At 40.1% G+C, this 16,021-nt stretch overlaps 1 protein-coding gene across 1 annotated transcript in view; it reads right to left on the bottom strand.

Annotated features, from left to right (window-relative positions):
- The window catches only part of sytl2b (synaptotagmin-like 2b), a 21,865-nt gene extending 7,035 nt beyond the window's left edge, over positions 1-14,830 (bottom strand). Inside the window, exons 1-13 of the mRNA XM_035680717.1 lie at positions 14,666-14,830; positions 13,357-13,536; positions 11,547-11,707; positions 10,858-10,969; positions 9,231-9,279; positions 8,992-9,094; positions 8,472-8,904; positions 8,185-8,390; positions 5,088-7,610; positions 3,105-3,218; positions 2,967-3,017; positions 2,770-2,864; positions 2,572-2,688 (exon numbers count right to left, since the gene is read on the bottom strand). Coding sequence (XP_035536610.1) covers positions 2,572-2,688; positions 2,770-2,864; positions 2,967-3,017; positions 3,105-3,218; positions 5,088-7,610; positions 8,185-8,390; positions 8,472-8,904; positions 8,992-9,094; positions 9,231-9,279; positions 10,858-10,969; positions 11,547-11,707; positions 13,357-13,457 — 4,065 coding nt within the window. The 5' untranslated portion in view covers positions 13,458-13,536; positions 14,666-14,830. The remainder of the gene's footprint in view (positions 1-2,571; positions 2,689-2,769; positions 2,865-2,966; positions 3,018-3,104; positions 3,219-5,087; positions 7,611-8,184; positions 8,391-8,471; positions 8,905-8,991; positions 9,095-9,230; positions 9,280-10,857; positions 10,970-11,546; positions 11,708-13,356; positions 13,537-14,665) is intronic.
- Between the last annotated feature and the right edge of the window lie 1,191 nt (positions 14,831-16,021).

Raw genomic sequence — 16,021 nt, 5'->3', positions numbered from 1 at the left:
TTGCTACGCTTGTTCATCGCATCTGCAAGGTGATTTCAGTTAAGACAGAGCATTCTAGTTTGTTGAGGGACGGGGTGATTTTAAATGAGTTTGATGATTTATCAAGCCTGTGAGCATCTTTTGAGGCACCTCTTAGTGAAAATTACTTGGGAAAGTATGTGAGGGACGCTGATCCAGCAGCACGACAGCTCCTGCGTATTGTGTTTGCGGGTTAAAAGGATCCAGTTAGCTCTGCAGTCACGGGACTTTAAGGTTTAGAATTATTGTCTTTCTGAGTAAGTCCCTTGTCCGAGTGCAGAAATTCAGGTTTGCCGGGGAAAGTGGAAAGTTTCTCCCTGTCGCTACACTGAAAATTCTGATGTTATATATGGGGCATGACATTTATATATTATTTATTTTTTATATTATATATTTATATCTCTCCCTCCCTCTCTGTTCGCCACCAGTAGCACTGATGAATGGTACTTACATCTTGGAATTAGAAGACATCTTTGTGTTCAGCGAGTGAAAACATTATAAAGTCAACCGGTAGGTAGAGTTTAGCGTATATTCATGGTTTTTGGAATTTAAAATACGGAAAAGATTAATAGCGTTTTTTTAAAGAAATTTGAATGTGGAATATTATAGCTCTTTTTCTGTGGAAAAAAAGACAAATCAGACGACACAATTTTGTTCCAAGGCAGACTGTTGATTGTTCTATTGAATACAATGTCTGGCAGAGGCTACTTCTGGAAAGTTGGGTGAGTGTATAACCGATTTCTTTACATATACGTATATTTTGTCCCGGTGACTGCATCGCTGTTGCGACGCACACAGACTCCTGACCATAGACAGGTAGGGAGGTGGACACAACAAAGTAGTCAGCAGCATACATAAACTTATGTCAATCCCCGTTTCCCATTTTGGTTGTCAGTTTATTCAGCTGTGTGACCATTTTAAAGGCTTGAGCTTCCTCTTGCTCACGTTATATGATATTGTTAAATACTTGCATTATAGTGTCAGGAGTTCCCGTTTTATTGTCCACCTCTTGCATACAAAGGGGCTGGGGCTTTCAGGCTTGAATTCCTAGATATGAGTCAGTTACTTTTTGCTCATTACGTTGTTACGTTTGTTACAGAAGACAAAATGTGATTGGAATTACTGCTTGATGCTCCATTGTTTTACTGGCTTATGCTGACTAAATGAATCTAATTTAGTGTTAACATCCATCAGGTGGATGTCTGTGTGTGTGCTTTTGATTAATCTTGTATTTATGTGTTTATTTCTGTGTGTGCATGTATTGTGTAGTATTGAATGATGCATGAGTTGAATCATTGTTTTGTATTGTTTTTTTAAATATGAACTGCAACTCAACAGTATGTCTGTTTCTTCCCCACATGCCAACAATCTTTTAATGAGCCAGGGTCCAAGTGTAAGACAATAAATTATGCATTTAGGTCACAGGCTGAGAAAACTGGAGGACCAAATGGCCCAGAATTAGAAGCGATTAACCTTTCAAGGTCTGCAGTAGTGATTTTGTTGAATGGTTCTAAATGTTAGCTTTATTTATACAGAATAGGCAGACTGAACAAGCTGGCTGTTCTAAGGAAACACCTGTTACACAGGTCAACAGTATAAGATCCACTATGCTCATTTAAAGGCAGTCCAAGGTCCACTGTCTAACTTTTATGAGGATCGATTGGCAGAAATTGAATATAATATTCAGTATTAAATTTCATTAGTGTATAATCACTTGAATAGAAGAATTGTTTTTCGTTTCGGTTCATCCCCCATGTTTCTACAATAGACCAAAGTGGACAAACAAACACTGGCTTTAGATATGGGGTATTTCATGTGAGTTTTGCAGCCGCCATAGTTTCTCCTACATATGTTGAAGGCTGAGTTGTATTCAGATGCTTGCAATCTGCAACTTCACTGCTAGATGCCATTAGATCCTACACACTGATCCTTTAAAGGGGAACTCCGCTGATTTTTACACACACAAGTCTGTTTACAAGTCTTGTGGGGTGCTACTAGGTAGCAGACAGTTGGATAAAGCCACTATAAAGCTTTTTGTGGCTCCAGCAAGTGTGGCGCACAGTGAAGTTGAATATTAAAATAATCTGGGGGTGTTTAGTTAGACAGAAGGGAGCTTACCAGCATGCAGCTCAGGACTATGTTAGCCACTACCAGCATAACATGCCTGAATATAGACCAAACTGTCAGGGGTAGAGTTGCATTGTGGGTAATGTAGGTTCCAGATTTTTTTGAAGAATGCAAAATGGACAACATCTCTGCATCAAATTAGATTTAGTTTTGTGAGTCTGACAGTGTTATAGTAGAGCGATGCTAAATTGGCGGTGTACTCTTTTAATGGTTGTTCTGGACCTTACTTGAATAGCGTTTGTTTAAACTCTTAGACACAACATGTATCGTGTCGACTAAAACAGTGATACCACTCCTAATGAAAAAACAAATTATGGGTTAATGTCAGAATTTAAGCTTAAAAGCCAACGAGCAGCACAATTTAAGAGAGCAGTGTTTGAATGTGAAGCACGTGTAAGCATTTCCTGCTGCTGTGTGTGAACATACAGAAGACACAGACGCCATGCCAGAGGAGCTGGTGAGGTTAGTCAAAGAGTTGCCCATCATTAGTCTTCCTCGGTCGTAACTGTCCTCGCAGTTGGAGTCAGTGTCTCTGCCAACGTCCTGAAACACAGACAGCAGCCGCAGAAAGGATGCAGAGCAGGTTTTAACCTACTGGACAAAAAGATGCAGGCATGGTTTTACCTCCTTCTGTAAGAACGAAGGAACTGATTTGCTCATCTTCTTCAGGTGGTCTGGATCCGAAAATAAGGACGAGGAGGGTGACGGGATGGTTGACACTAAACAGTGGTGGGTTGGGAAGCAGAGGATACAAAGTCTTGATTCATTTGCCACTGTGCTTGCAACAATATCCATAATGAAAATGAACATGAAATCTTTACCATCACTGATTCGTCTCATGTCGGCAGTCGGGTCTTGCCTTCTTTCTTGTCCTGTGAAAAATAAATAAATAAATCACAGTGATCCAAAAAAATCTGCACATATGGACAATTTGACTTGGAAGTTGAGAGCATGCTCACGTGGTGATAAGGATGCTGTGATGTCCTCCATACTTTTAGCCAGATTTTTAGGCCGTGCTTCTGCTCGCCTCAACGCTTTCCTTACAGGGTTTTGGCCCTCATCGTCATTCTCCCCTACAAAAAAAAAATCAACTTTGCTTTTTGTTTGTTGGTTTACAGTCGGGACAGGCTTTAATTCTCAAATTGGTAAGTAAACAGTGATACAGAACACACATTATGTTAAACAGAGGACAGAGTCTTTGTTTTAACTTCTAAATGCTCTTAAAAAATAATAATGAGTTGGTATTTTGAGCCAATATAAAGTGATCTGAATGCAGATTATATTGCTCACAGAACTCATGTGTCTATACTTATAATTAGGGTTGTAACTAACTATTATTTATATAACTGATTAACATGCTTTCCCCAATTGATTCATTGTTGTGGTCTGTAAAACCTGTGAGAAACCTGTGAAACATTTCCATCATAATATCCCAGAGCACAATGTGACATCTTTAAATGTCTTATTTTGTCTAACCCACAGTCTGAACCCCAAATATATTTAATTTACTATATTACATTATGTTAGACAAAGGAAAGCAGCAAATCCTGAGAGCCTGGATGCAGCAAATGTTTGGCAGGCTATCTTGCTGAAAAAGTGTCTTATAACTGATAACAAAATTGCAGCCCAACTTATATACAAGTAAAAATCTAAATATTTGTGGTAATAATGCAGATAATTAATGGTACTTTTGTAATATATAGTGTATGCTATTAGATATAAGCCTGCACATGCTTGAGTTTGATTTGGTATAGATTTATTAGCAAAATAGGATGATTTGCCATCATAAACATAAAATGCTGTGTGCAATAACCAAACAAGAGTTAATCAAATGTGCAATTCATTACAACTTTAGAAATTGTACAGTATGTACTCTTTGTAGTGTGTTTGAGGCATTTATAGGTATAGCTGCTGCTTCAAAGCTATTAAAACTTCTGTGAAAGAAAGCTGACATTAGTAACTGCTGTTACAGTTGTAGGTCAGTGAAATGTGTTTTTATCTGTGTGGTGTCAGTTAGGTTAAAGCTATGTATCTTGCCCAGCCCACATATTAAACATGGGTAGCTGACCGCAGGTGCACACTGTGTTTACAGAGATTTGCTTCTGCCAACACAGATAACCCGACACGGACATGATATCAAGGATACTGCTGGATACAACTCACAGTGATAATAATGAGTCTGCAAACAGCAGGAATTACTACTTCAAATGATTTTCCATACATTGTAAGACTCGTGTATATATAAAATTTATAAAACAAACATATCTGTTAGATGCTAGCTGTAGGAGATCTACATATTCATTCATTATAAACTTTTACTTGACTAAACTCCCTGCTTTATAAAAAGTTGTTTTTATTCTTTCTTATTAACTAACTAAATATTATTCTCTGCCTGTGTTGTAACACTCAACATATTAATGCCTCAAGGTAAATAATACAATTTTAAGTAATAACCTTTAATTCTTTAATTTGTTTACTGTTAGTCTTCATGACCAAAAGATTAGACAATACATTTTGTTTAAAGGAGTGTCTGGATGTTTAGATCTTCTTGTTGTTGTTTTTTTATGTTATTTTGGCTACCTTTAAGTGTATTTTATCTGGATTTTTTCAAATCTATATCGTAAAACTTGAACTGAGTATATTCAAAAAGTACTATGTACAATTTATTTATCATTACTGTTATTAAAAATACTAAATACAGATTTATTTTTAAGGTCAATAATTAATTTCCATGTCCAAAACGTAATTTTTACCTTACTTGTTTTGATCAGAAGACAGAACTATGACTCAATAGGGTGAAAACTGTTCAAGAATAACTCATATTAGCTGGTTAAGGTAGCAGGGATGCTGACATGAATTTTTAGATTTTTATACTTTGACTTACAGTGAAAACAGCTTTAGTTACTTGTATTACACTGTAAAAAACTGAAGTTGGTGCTCACGGTTTGAACTATTCCTCGAGTTGGACCAGGTTTCTGATGTGCTGCTCACAGATGACTCCTGACCTGTGTCTGAACTGCTGTAGTTTGCCCACAGGGGCCGCTGACTCGTCTTGTTGCCCTTCCTGCCATAACGGTCATCTGAACTCACTGGAGTGCTGGCTCTCACCGGCCCAACCAGGTCAAATTCATACCCAGACTTGCCCTCTGATCCCTCGTCCTTAAGAGCTGGGACGAAGGAGGTGTGGACGCTGGTGTCATCTGTCATGCCCAGGTAATGGCGGTAGTCTCTAGGAACACATGCCCGTGCACGTGGAGCCAGAGTCTCACTGTCCTCTGATGCTCTTCTCAACATGGTGCCTTTTTCGGTGTTCTGCCTCTGCTTCCTGCTCTGAGAGTGAACAGGGCTTACATCCATTTTGAGCTGGCTTTGATCTTTTTCATCAGGAACACTCAGAGCGAACATGCTAGTGGCCCGACGCATTGAATTTCCACGACTCGAATTGCTAAAGCTGTCTTTTCTGGTCTTAGGAGAGCGAGTCTCTTTTCCTGAATTGCTTTGTGGTTTCGTGGATTTCTCCTCTCTATTAGAGTCCTTTGAGCTCCTTTTGGACTCTCTCTGCTGCTCAGCTGTTGTATAATTCGACAGGTTGTTTTTGCAGTCACTCGCTCCTCGTGACCTCGTATCATGAGGCGACTTTGATCGATTCTGAGAAGGTGGAGATGATTTCATGACAGCTGGTCTTGTTTTCTCACGGTAAATCTCAGGGTCACCACACTTTAACTCCTGAGATGTAAGCTGGGCACCTATTGAGTCTTTCCTTTTGGGGCTTTTGGGTTTGTCAAAGGAAAATGATCCCTTGGTATCTGACGTGGCCTCATCCCAGAACTCACGCAGAGTGTTAAATTGTGTTCGGCTTGTGCCCAGACTAGGGGACGACTTTTCTATCCTCTGATTCAACGGAAGGACTGTAAAATTTTGATGATTTCTATCAGCGTCATCCTCATCACTGCCTGAAAAATTTCCAATTGACCTCAAGTCGTACTCCGACTTTGTAAATCTTTTATTCAGTTTCGCCTGATTCGTACCACGAGTGACTTTACCATCCCCAAGAGCTTTAGGTTTCCCGGTGTAAAACATGGGCTTGTTCCTCTCCTGCTCCCAGAAAGATTTGAGCTGCTTTATCCTCTCTGCAGTACTTTCTTGATGTGGTAAACCTTGTCTGTTTGAGTGAGGACTGCTGATTCTGTCTTTATTAGACGTATCTTCCTTTCGTTTTGGTGACATGCTGGATTGCATGCTCTTATCTTCACTGTCCCTCCTCTTAACATCTTCACTTGAACTTCTATGCATTTGTGGTTTGTTTTGGGTGATCTGTATATCATTCCCACCTTGCTTGTAGTCCATATATGGGCTGTTTCTGGACAAATAGAGCTTCTCAGAGTCTGGACTGTCCCTTGTTTGGAGATTTATATCCAGTTGAGACACAGGAATAGTCTTGGACAGTTCGTCTTGCAGTGGGGTTTCATTAGATTGGGAAATACTGTCAGGCTGTGGATTTGGTTTGACTAAGGAGATGGTCTCTAACTCTGGACTCAGTCTGGACTGGATAGCTGCCCTTAGCTGTGGACTGAGTCTGGTTACACTTAAAATCTCAGTGTCTGAATCTCTTCTGTCAGCTACTTGGGGTCTGTCTGCTAACTTTATCTCTGAGTTGTATGCTGGGTCATTATTGTTCCTTTGTCTGTCTACATCCTTGTTATTATTATAATGGACAATGTCTCCTATATCTTTTTGTGGACTGATTACCAGCTGTTCTCTTTCATCTCCATGATTTGAGGCGTACTTATCATAACTCCCCTTCCCATTGTATATTCCAGGCACAGAGGACATATCAGACACGGGGGGTTTGTTCACTTTCTCCTCGTCTTTCTCTGCTTTGAGGCGAGCAGGTTTTTGTGCTTTGTCGTTGGGCGTGATTGAGTTGCTGATAAGTATTTTAGGACCCATATTGCTTTTCTCCCAGAATGACTTCAGATGAGCGACTTGGGGTGGTTGGCTTTCATTATTATCTCCAAATTCCTGTGACCGCATTTTTTCTCTGGTATCTTTCGTCACCTCTTCTTGTGTTTTTGTTAGTTCCTTGTTGCCTATTCTGTCCTTTGTTCTTAACTCTTTACCCTCATTGGGCTGTTTTTGTAAGTGACCTCTCTTCATTTCAAGACTTTCTTTCTTCCTCTCACTTATAACATCCCCAGCTTCTTTTCTTAATGAATCTTCACCTCTTAATTTGCTCATTTCTACATGTTTGTGAGGGTTCTTTGTGGCCTCTGGACCATCATCTGTATTTAACCATTCACTGCTGTCTGTACTACGGTTGAACCAGTCCAGCACCTTCACGATGGAGTCCTCATCACCAGTGGGACTGGTAGTCTGGGTGGATAATTTAAATGCATGGTTCTGATTTAATTTCTTGTCAGACTTATCAATGAAGATGAGGTCATAAGATACTGGAAGATCTGGATCTGAAAAGAAAGGTATGAAAAAAGAATTTAATACTTGTCAAAATGAAGTCAGAAAGTGATTGTCCTGCAGAAAGTTCGCCTTATCTCCCAGGAGCCCACTTTTATTAACCAGACTGTAGCCACTGTGCTAGCAGCACTGTGAGGAACATTAACATGCTTACACTGACAATGTTAACATGCTGATGTTGCTGATGAAGTGCATATACTGTTTATACCATGTTCAATGTCTTAGTTTTATGTGTTAGCACATTAACATTTGCTAATCAGCAATAAACACAAAGTACAGCTGAGGCTGATGGGAATTCAATCAATTTTGCAGGTCTTTAGTCATAAAGCAAAGTATTGCACAAACTGAATTTCGACCTGATGATGGCGCTAGAAGAAAATAAAGGATCTCCAAACTTATTACAACTAGCAAATTTCATAGCACTAAATCCAACAGTTGTTGAGACATTTCACTCAAAACCATAAATATCAAATTAACACTGGGTATCCAGCACTAAAACAGCCTCCAGCAAGCTCCAAATGGCTAGTACAAACTTTTAACTGAGTTATTTCTTGTTACTGAACTCACCCACAGTGCTTTGAGGCAAACTGAGCTCTTCCTGTCTCATTGCTGTTCCCACAATACTGCTGTTTTCTCTGTCTGAATCCTGAATGCTGCCGGTGTGCAGGATGTTCACTGCTGCACGTTCCCTGTGTGTCTCATCCTCTTGTTCATCGTTCTTTTTTGGGATTTCTCTGTCAGTGGACGCATCACTCCTGGTGTACGTGGCTGGTCTGTAATTGTGTAGGTGGTAAGTTGCAGAGGAAAGATGAGAGGGTTTCATAAAAGTTTTTAGGTGAAAGTTGTTCACTGACCTGTCTCTTGTTAGAGAAGTTGGGTTTCTTTCTCTCTCCAGACTGGAATTAGACGAAACCTGAGACACATCACAGAGTGGCTGCGGGGAGTTTTCATCTAGAGATTTTGATGGTTGAGCAGACTGAGATACTTGATCAGAAACTACACTTTTCTGAGGCATTTCGTCTTGGCCCTTCGGGTAGGACTGGTTAGAGCTCCCACTGGACCCTCGTTGGAGGCTCCGTCTTGGGGCAGGAACAACGGCCGCTGATCCTACCTGAGCATCTAACCCCAGGCCATTGCTTTCCAACTGAGTGGATGTACGTCTTGAGAGAAATGTCCTCTTCTTCGGCACTGGCCTGAACCCTACAGATGAGCCCTCTGAAGTAATGGAGCCCCCTGAAGTCTGACTGGCCTCTCCCGCCGGGTGGCTCTTCAGTGGAGATATGGGCTCTGAGGGAAACACAGAAGAAAGGATCATGTGGTAAATGTCTCACAGCTTCATAAATGTGTTTATCTGTTTCGAATTTCAATCCAAACCTCTTTCAGACGACTCCTGGTCCCGACTGGTTGACATGTCATTATTATTTTCAGGTGGCTCAACAACAATGAGGGAAGCACGGTTGAAAGGGTTGTGCCTTGGCTTGAAGGAAAATGTCAAGAATTAATGTTTTACATTACAATAACTGCAATGTGCCTGTAACAAGATTTTACCAATGAAAGGAAGAAATGTACAGAAAAAAGACTGAAAACGACTGTTCTGTAAGACATATGATTACCGTTCTTGGAGAGCGGACCGCTGAATTCAGATTCTCTTTTTCTGCATCACTGAGAGCAAAAACAATTTAAACATTTAGTACAGAAAGGTGAGTTCAAAAGAAATATAAGCACTGTAAAGCATCAGACGAGGTTACACAGAGGCATTTTAACATGATGTGCCTGCTGGAAAACATCTCAGGAGCAAGTACGCTGTAATGTGCATGACTGGGGCTTGCTGGCTCGTAAATAACGCTGATATCAAAGAGGAAAATAACTCTCCAACTGAACCTACCCCAATATCAAAGGAATTCCAAACGTATGAGATAAACTCACAATATTTGGTATTTTGTGGCTTAATATGACTCATATTACAGGAGAGCAAATCTTTAATTATTTGATTAATGAATGATTGCATTAAATATGCATAAGATGCAATATAACACAGGAACTACCCAGGAACATAACATTATCAGATGACAGAGTTAAAGTAATCACATTCTTGAGTCTTTTGTATGTTTAGGAAATTTTTCATTGTCTCCACAAAGTACAGAAGCTTGGCCAAATCAAATATTGACTTAACTTGTCAAAGAAGGGTGTTAAATGTGCACACAGTTACCTAAATGTACATTTTGTCTTGTTTGCCAAGTTTTATTCTGATAGACAAAGCATCTTCCTCTGGAGTTCAACTGGAGTAAGTAACACACTGTGAAAGTATTCAGGATGTCGTAATAATCCAGTTACTTTGAAAAAAATGATTAAAAAATATCAACATAGATAAAAAACTACTGGTATTCCACTTCAGAACAACAGGAGAGTAACATCCTGATCCTTCTCGAAATAACACAAACAGTTATTTCTCATTTAGGGCAATTATTCTGGGAGCTCTACTGAATTGAACACTTTGCTAAACAGTCAGCCTGTTTTTCCCGTAACACGTCAGACTACATCCTGCAGTGTGGTGAGCTGTTAGCTGCTGCTCGGCTATAAAACTGACATGTTCCCAGTTAGAACCACCTATGTTTACACAAGCTGAGTCACAAGACACCACACACACTGCACTCACACACAAATACACAAACACACACTCAAATACAGAAACTCACACACACTGACAGAGTGAGAAAGAAACAAAGTATTTTAACTTAATTGAGCTATTTAATGCAATCTGAACACTTTGTACTAGCATCTCAACCGTCACTGTGAGATTTAAGAGTGGAAACACCCATACAAGACTTGATTAAGAGTGCTGAGATATGTGTTGGACAAATCAATGAAGTGTTTACATGAAGACATCACTCGCCACCTTTTGAATTTTCAAAACCTTGTTAACAACAGTTATAGGTTTCCACACCATTTCACACCACCTCAGACCACAGTGAACAAAGTCAGCACTGCGGCAGGCTGAGCACGAACACTAAGAAGTTAAAGACCAGGGGTCTCAAACTCAAATTGGCTTGGGGTCACCGCAGGTCTTGTTGTCTCATAGGACTTTTAGTCACATGTAATGTAGTAGTTTAAGTTGAAAAAAATGATTGGTGGGATTATTTTAGATTTTTGACATCATGTTGCAGGCCAGAGGGAGAGGGATGGAAATGGCTTGTGGGTCTGCAGTTGAGATAAATCTGTGAATAAGAAAGGGCTGTGTACTTGATATCCTGCGGCTGTAGTGCTTCCAAACATCTGGCAGGTTTTGGCGGAGCGACCGTATCTGAACCTCGACTGCTGGGTGCCTTGGATCTTTCAATTCTAAGAGACCCGTCTGCAGCAAACAAGTGGAAAAGAGCTGAGTTTACAAGAGTTTATCAACACACAGTTTTAAAATGCTGTATTATTTAGATTTTTGGGCCCCATTTATCTGAGATTCAGTCACACCATAAGCAAGCCTAAGAGGTATAAATCTAAATGTTATATTGGTATATTTCACCTGTTATCCGAAGCCACAGTAATATTTTTGTGATCCCACAGTTGTCAACTATCTGCTCCGAAGGATAAAATGTTAGCCTGGGGCCAAATCACAAACTTTAAATCCAATTTTTTCACCAACTGTGCCACTTTACTCTGATCTTCTTCTTCGCTGTAACATATAAGTCCACTGTGCAGGCATCAGCAGTGGCCATATGTCAAAAGCTCGGATTTAAACTTTGGTTTCACCCCAGGCAAACATTTTATCCTCTGTGGCAGACAGCAGACATCTGAGAGAGCATGAAAATACCTCTGAAGATGCAACCTGCGGCTAGATAACACGTAAAGTTTCTGACAGAATCACAGAGTAATGTACAGCCGGAAAACACGTTCTTTAAAACAAGCCCTTTGTAAACAGTAAAGAATGAACACACCTAATACAGGTTTCTTCTGTTTCATGGAGGCCAGGATGATCTCAGACCCGTGGATCTTGTCCATGTGCCTGCGAGACTTGGCCTCGTAAAACCACTCTCCGGTCAGGTACTTCCGCTTGATCTCCGTCTGCGAGCCACTGTTCAGTATTTTCTCCAGTTTGCTGGAGGGGAAACACAAAGGAGTTGTCTGCAAACGCTTAAACTGAGAGGTTTTGCTGTCTTTTTATGCGATATGTTAATTCTAGCTGAAGTTATTAAAAACACACAGGACACCATACCTGTACACCGTAGACACAAAAAGGACCCTCTCTTATGAATGAACAAATACAAGACAACGCTTCCTTTAAGCTGCACTGAATTGAGAATCTGACACCGTTTGAATTGAGTTTGAGCAGCGCTAATCTCTAAATATGAGGTGAAATATAAAGCCAGCGGCGGACAAAGAAGAAACAGACCACAGCAGGGTGTTTTGAAGTTGTTTACGCCACATGCGTAAATGAATTTCTGCTCAACTGAAGATTTTAGATAAGGGTTGGAAAATAGTAAATGCATTAAATTGAAATGCACAGGATGTTTCCTATTGGTACTCAGATCCTGTAAATCTATCCCCGTTGTTTTATTTTATTCATTTGAACTTCTGCTGCTTATTTTTATCTTTACTGTTTCTAATCTCCTGAGGCAACTCATCTTAAGAAACTAACAACATTATCACATTATTATGACATATATTATCATAACGTTAATGAATCTATTGTTTATCACGCCATCTATCCCTCTTCTGCCTTTCATTGCCTCACTATCAGCTTTATATAACAGTTGCACATGATCTATGGAAAAGGAAGGAATTCGGAAAACATTTCCATCAAGTTCAAATTAAATCAAATGCATTAAAATGACCACTCCAGCTCATCTTTCCCCCTTGACGGAGAACCACGGCGGTCATGTGAAAAAAGGGTAGCACATTATTACAGGCTGTTGGCTTAATCCTTTTACACTAGACTGGTTGAGACACAGCGAGCATTCAGCCTCCCGCTGATGAAAAACCTTGCCGGCCAATTCCATTAAACTCACAATGAAAAGCACATTGTTTCGTGACATTCTCGACAACACATCTCCAAAGAGGTTTTTTTTTCTTCTTAGTTTACATGCATGGTTGCATTTGGATTGAAGTTTTCTACTTCTGTTTCGGTACACGGGAGAGGTCAGAAAAGATTTGAGGCCCTTTTGTTTGCCTTAACAAGCCTTTGAAATACACTGCGAGGAATGTCTGACCCCTCCCAGAGGCTAAACAGAGAGCTTAGAGGGAGCGTCTTTAATTCCAACTTGAACGGAGGCAGTATCGGGATTCACTGTGCTCATCACACTCTTCACAGGTTAGGTGTCTCTCATCACTGAGGCCTTTAATGGTTTCTATTCCTGTCCGTCAGAAGCAGCATGATCCTTGGCTGTAATCTAATTGCACATCTCACATTGAGGCATCTCAGCAATGGAGGCGACGTCTGTATCCGGCCAAGCTGTTATTGTGTTATTCTATTATGGTCAGACATGTATCATTTTGACCGGTATGTTTACTGTCCAACAAAGGCCTCTTCTCACAAAACAGGCATTGGAAGGACTTATTAAATCAATAAAATGACATTAGCTGAATAACATGACATTGGCTAAAATGTCAAGACATTTCTGCTCATGTAAAACAATCCGAGAAGGATTCTGTTGGACATCTGAAACATTTACCACCTTAAATAAAAATCATTGTTCTGGGATGTCACATTTCTTTTGACTGCCATACATGGGAGACGCATATTTCTACCTGATTCTCTCCTCCTCGGCCTTCTTCAGTTCGGCGTCCCTCCTCAGCACCGTCATTATCACCCCCTGCTCCTCCTCCGTCAGGTGGCTCAGGTCAATCATGGTTCCTCCTCCTGCTTCTCTCAGCGGGCAGGTGTGGAAACGCTCAGCAGCAGCTAACGTCCACCAGCTGGGTCTGTTGCTGTCAGACAAATCATGTCATTGTCACATCCTTAAAAAAAAGGCTTTTGCTCACTGTTTCCGTACAGTTTTACAACCTTGTTTATGCCAAGGAGAGGAGAGGTGGTTCCCAATCTCTTTGTCTTGTGACCCCTTACAAAAGAAGCAGTGTCTAGTTGAAGTCTTTTGACACATTTCAGATGTCTAAGTTTTTAGCAGTTCTCCTCAAAACTTCTCACATGGTTTCATTTAAATAAATATAAATGATCAAATATTTCACAAACAAGCAAAGATTTGAATCAAAACAGATTTGTTTAGCAGAGCCTGGCCCTGGTTCTGCACCATAAAATAATAACCAGTATCTTGCATGTTTATGTAGGTTTATTTGTTGACACAAATGTTATGACAGCTCTACAGACTCTACAAAGTCAAAGTCAAGACACCTTGACTTTGTAATACAGTCCTTGACAGTAATACATTGGCCACTCATACATGTCTTTGTGTGATTCTGAGATAAAGGTAAAAAAGTTTCTAAAAATGTTTCTTTTTTCTAGTTTTAGCAAACTAGATTTAACTTGACTTATTTGATAAAAGTAAAAAGGATAGAAACAGTCATGTGACTGACAGTGGTGTAAAGCACATTCACTCAAGTGCTGCACATAAGTACAATCTTGAGCTACTTGTTCCATTTTCAGCTATAATCTGCTGCTATACTATAGTATTTGATAACCTGGGTTACCTTTTATATTAATAATATTACAAAATATATCAACAAATAAATGATGGTGTAATATTATAGAAATAAGTATAACTGTATAAAAATCACTTAAGCTTCACCTATACCTGCTTCTAACATTACAATGCATCAATCATTATAATCCAATAATAGAATGTATATTATTCTGAAATTGGCCCCTCTGCATAATGAGTACTTTAACTTTAAATACATTTTAATGCTGATACTGTTGTACTTTTACTAAAGTATAGTAGTAGTATAGTATTATAAACGTTATAATGCAAGCAAACGTTAATAAAAGTGACAAAAGTTTACCTTTAATGATTCACGGTACCACTTCCTTTCTTCATATCGCTCAACGTGTCTTTAGGCATCATTTACTTACTTTACTTTAAGTATGAGGCATGTCACCTACCTTACAGGACACCTGCAGGCTTCCTACAGACTGCTCTTATAAACCCCATCCTGATGTGTCCGTTTGAAAAAAACAAAAACAAAAAAACAAGGTGAAGGAGTAGAAGTTTTCACCTCCTCCACAGGGCTGCTCCTGCTCCTGCTCCTGCTGCTGGATGCGCTGGACTTGGTGAGCTGAGGAGAGGAGGGCGGACTCAGTGTTCAGATGGGGAGGACCCGACGTGTGCAGCAGCGAGAGGAAACAGCAAACAGCCAGTTGAGCACATCAACGCTTTCTTTCAGGCTGCTGTATGAGCTTATTTTTATTATTATTATATATATATATATTTTTTTTAAATCAAACTTATGTGTGTCATCTGTGCTGTAATGGCAGGTCGCGTCCAGCAGGTGTCCTCAGTTTCCACAGGTTGATAGCATCAGTGTGTTTGACAAAAGGGTGTAACATCCCCAGGCCAGGAGAACATGGGCTATTTCCAACAGTAATTACACGTTCACAGTGCAAACAATATGTGTGGAAGCCTTACAGTTGTCTGAAGTACTGCGGTATTAACTCTGAGATCCTGATGTGACTCCAGGGTTGTAAGGACACATCCATTAACACCTGGTTTGTTGTTGATCTGCTCAGAAAGACCAGAATGTGACAGAAGCTGGGAAAATACATTGTAGGATATTCAAGGGGACAAATTTATAATGTATGAATTCAAGAGAACTCTTGGTTACTTAATCAGTGGTTACCAACGTTTTAGCAATCCCCATTTGAGAACCCCAAAGAAAAGTCAGAAACCTAAACATAGCTGTGTGCAATAGGAATATGTTTTTCTTTCTTAATCTCATTTGTGACCCTTCAACAGGCTCGGTTACCAAACCAAACAAAAGCAGACGACGACTGCCCTGGGAGGACGGGCTCCCGAGGCCCTCAAAAACCTGCTGTAATTTGATTAATTGTGTAACACAATAAGATCCTTGAGGTGGGTCCCGCTTTATCACTCCATCGGGTCTCTGTCTTGAAGATGGGCCCTGTATATACCTTACATGGAGCATATTCTTTACCCAATTGCCACAACAAACCAGGGATCACGTATGCTCCTGCAGTAATTTACAGAATGAACAGAGACACATGGTCCCCCCAAGCAGGTTGAACCCAGCTCCTCAGATTTATTTTAGGACCCGTTGGGGGGGTGGGGGGGTTTGGAAGCCGCTGCAGTAGATTCATATAATGACAAAAAGTGTGTCTCATGCAGAGAGCATTTATTTTATTTTAGTATTTGTCAAGAGCTGCTTGGGTGCAAGTACTATATGTTTTATAAGCTTACACTAATCCTCCTATTCGACCAGCCCAAATCTAAACCTTCCGAGT

The sequence above is a fragment of the Morone saxatilis genome, unplaced genomic scaffold (assembly GCF_004916995.1).
Source record: "Morone saxatilis isolate NCDOM2014 unplaced genomic scaffold, NCSU_SB_2.0 Contig8, whole genome shotgun sequence".
Classification (NCBI taxonomy): Eukaryota; Metazoa; Chordata; class Actinopteri; family Moronidae; genus Morone; species Morone saxatilis.
The sequence above is the reverse complement of the archived record's forward strand: the minus strand, read 5'-3'. Positions and strand labels throughout refer to the sequence as shown.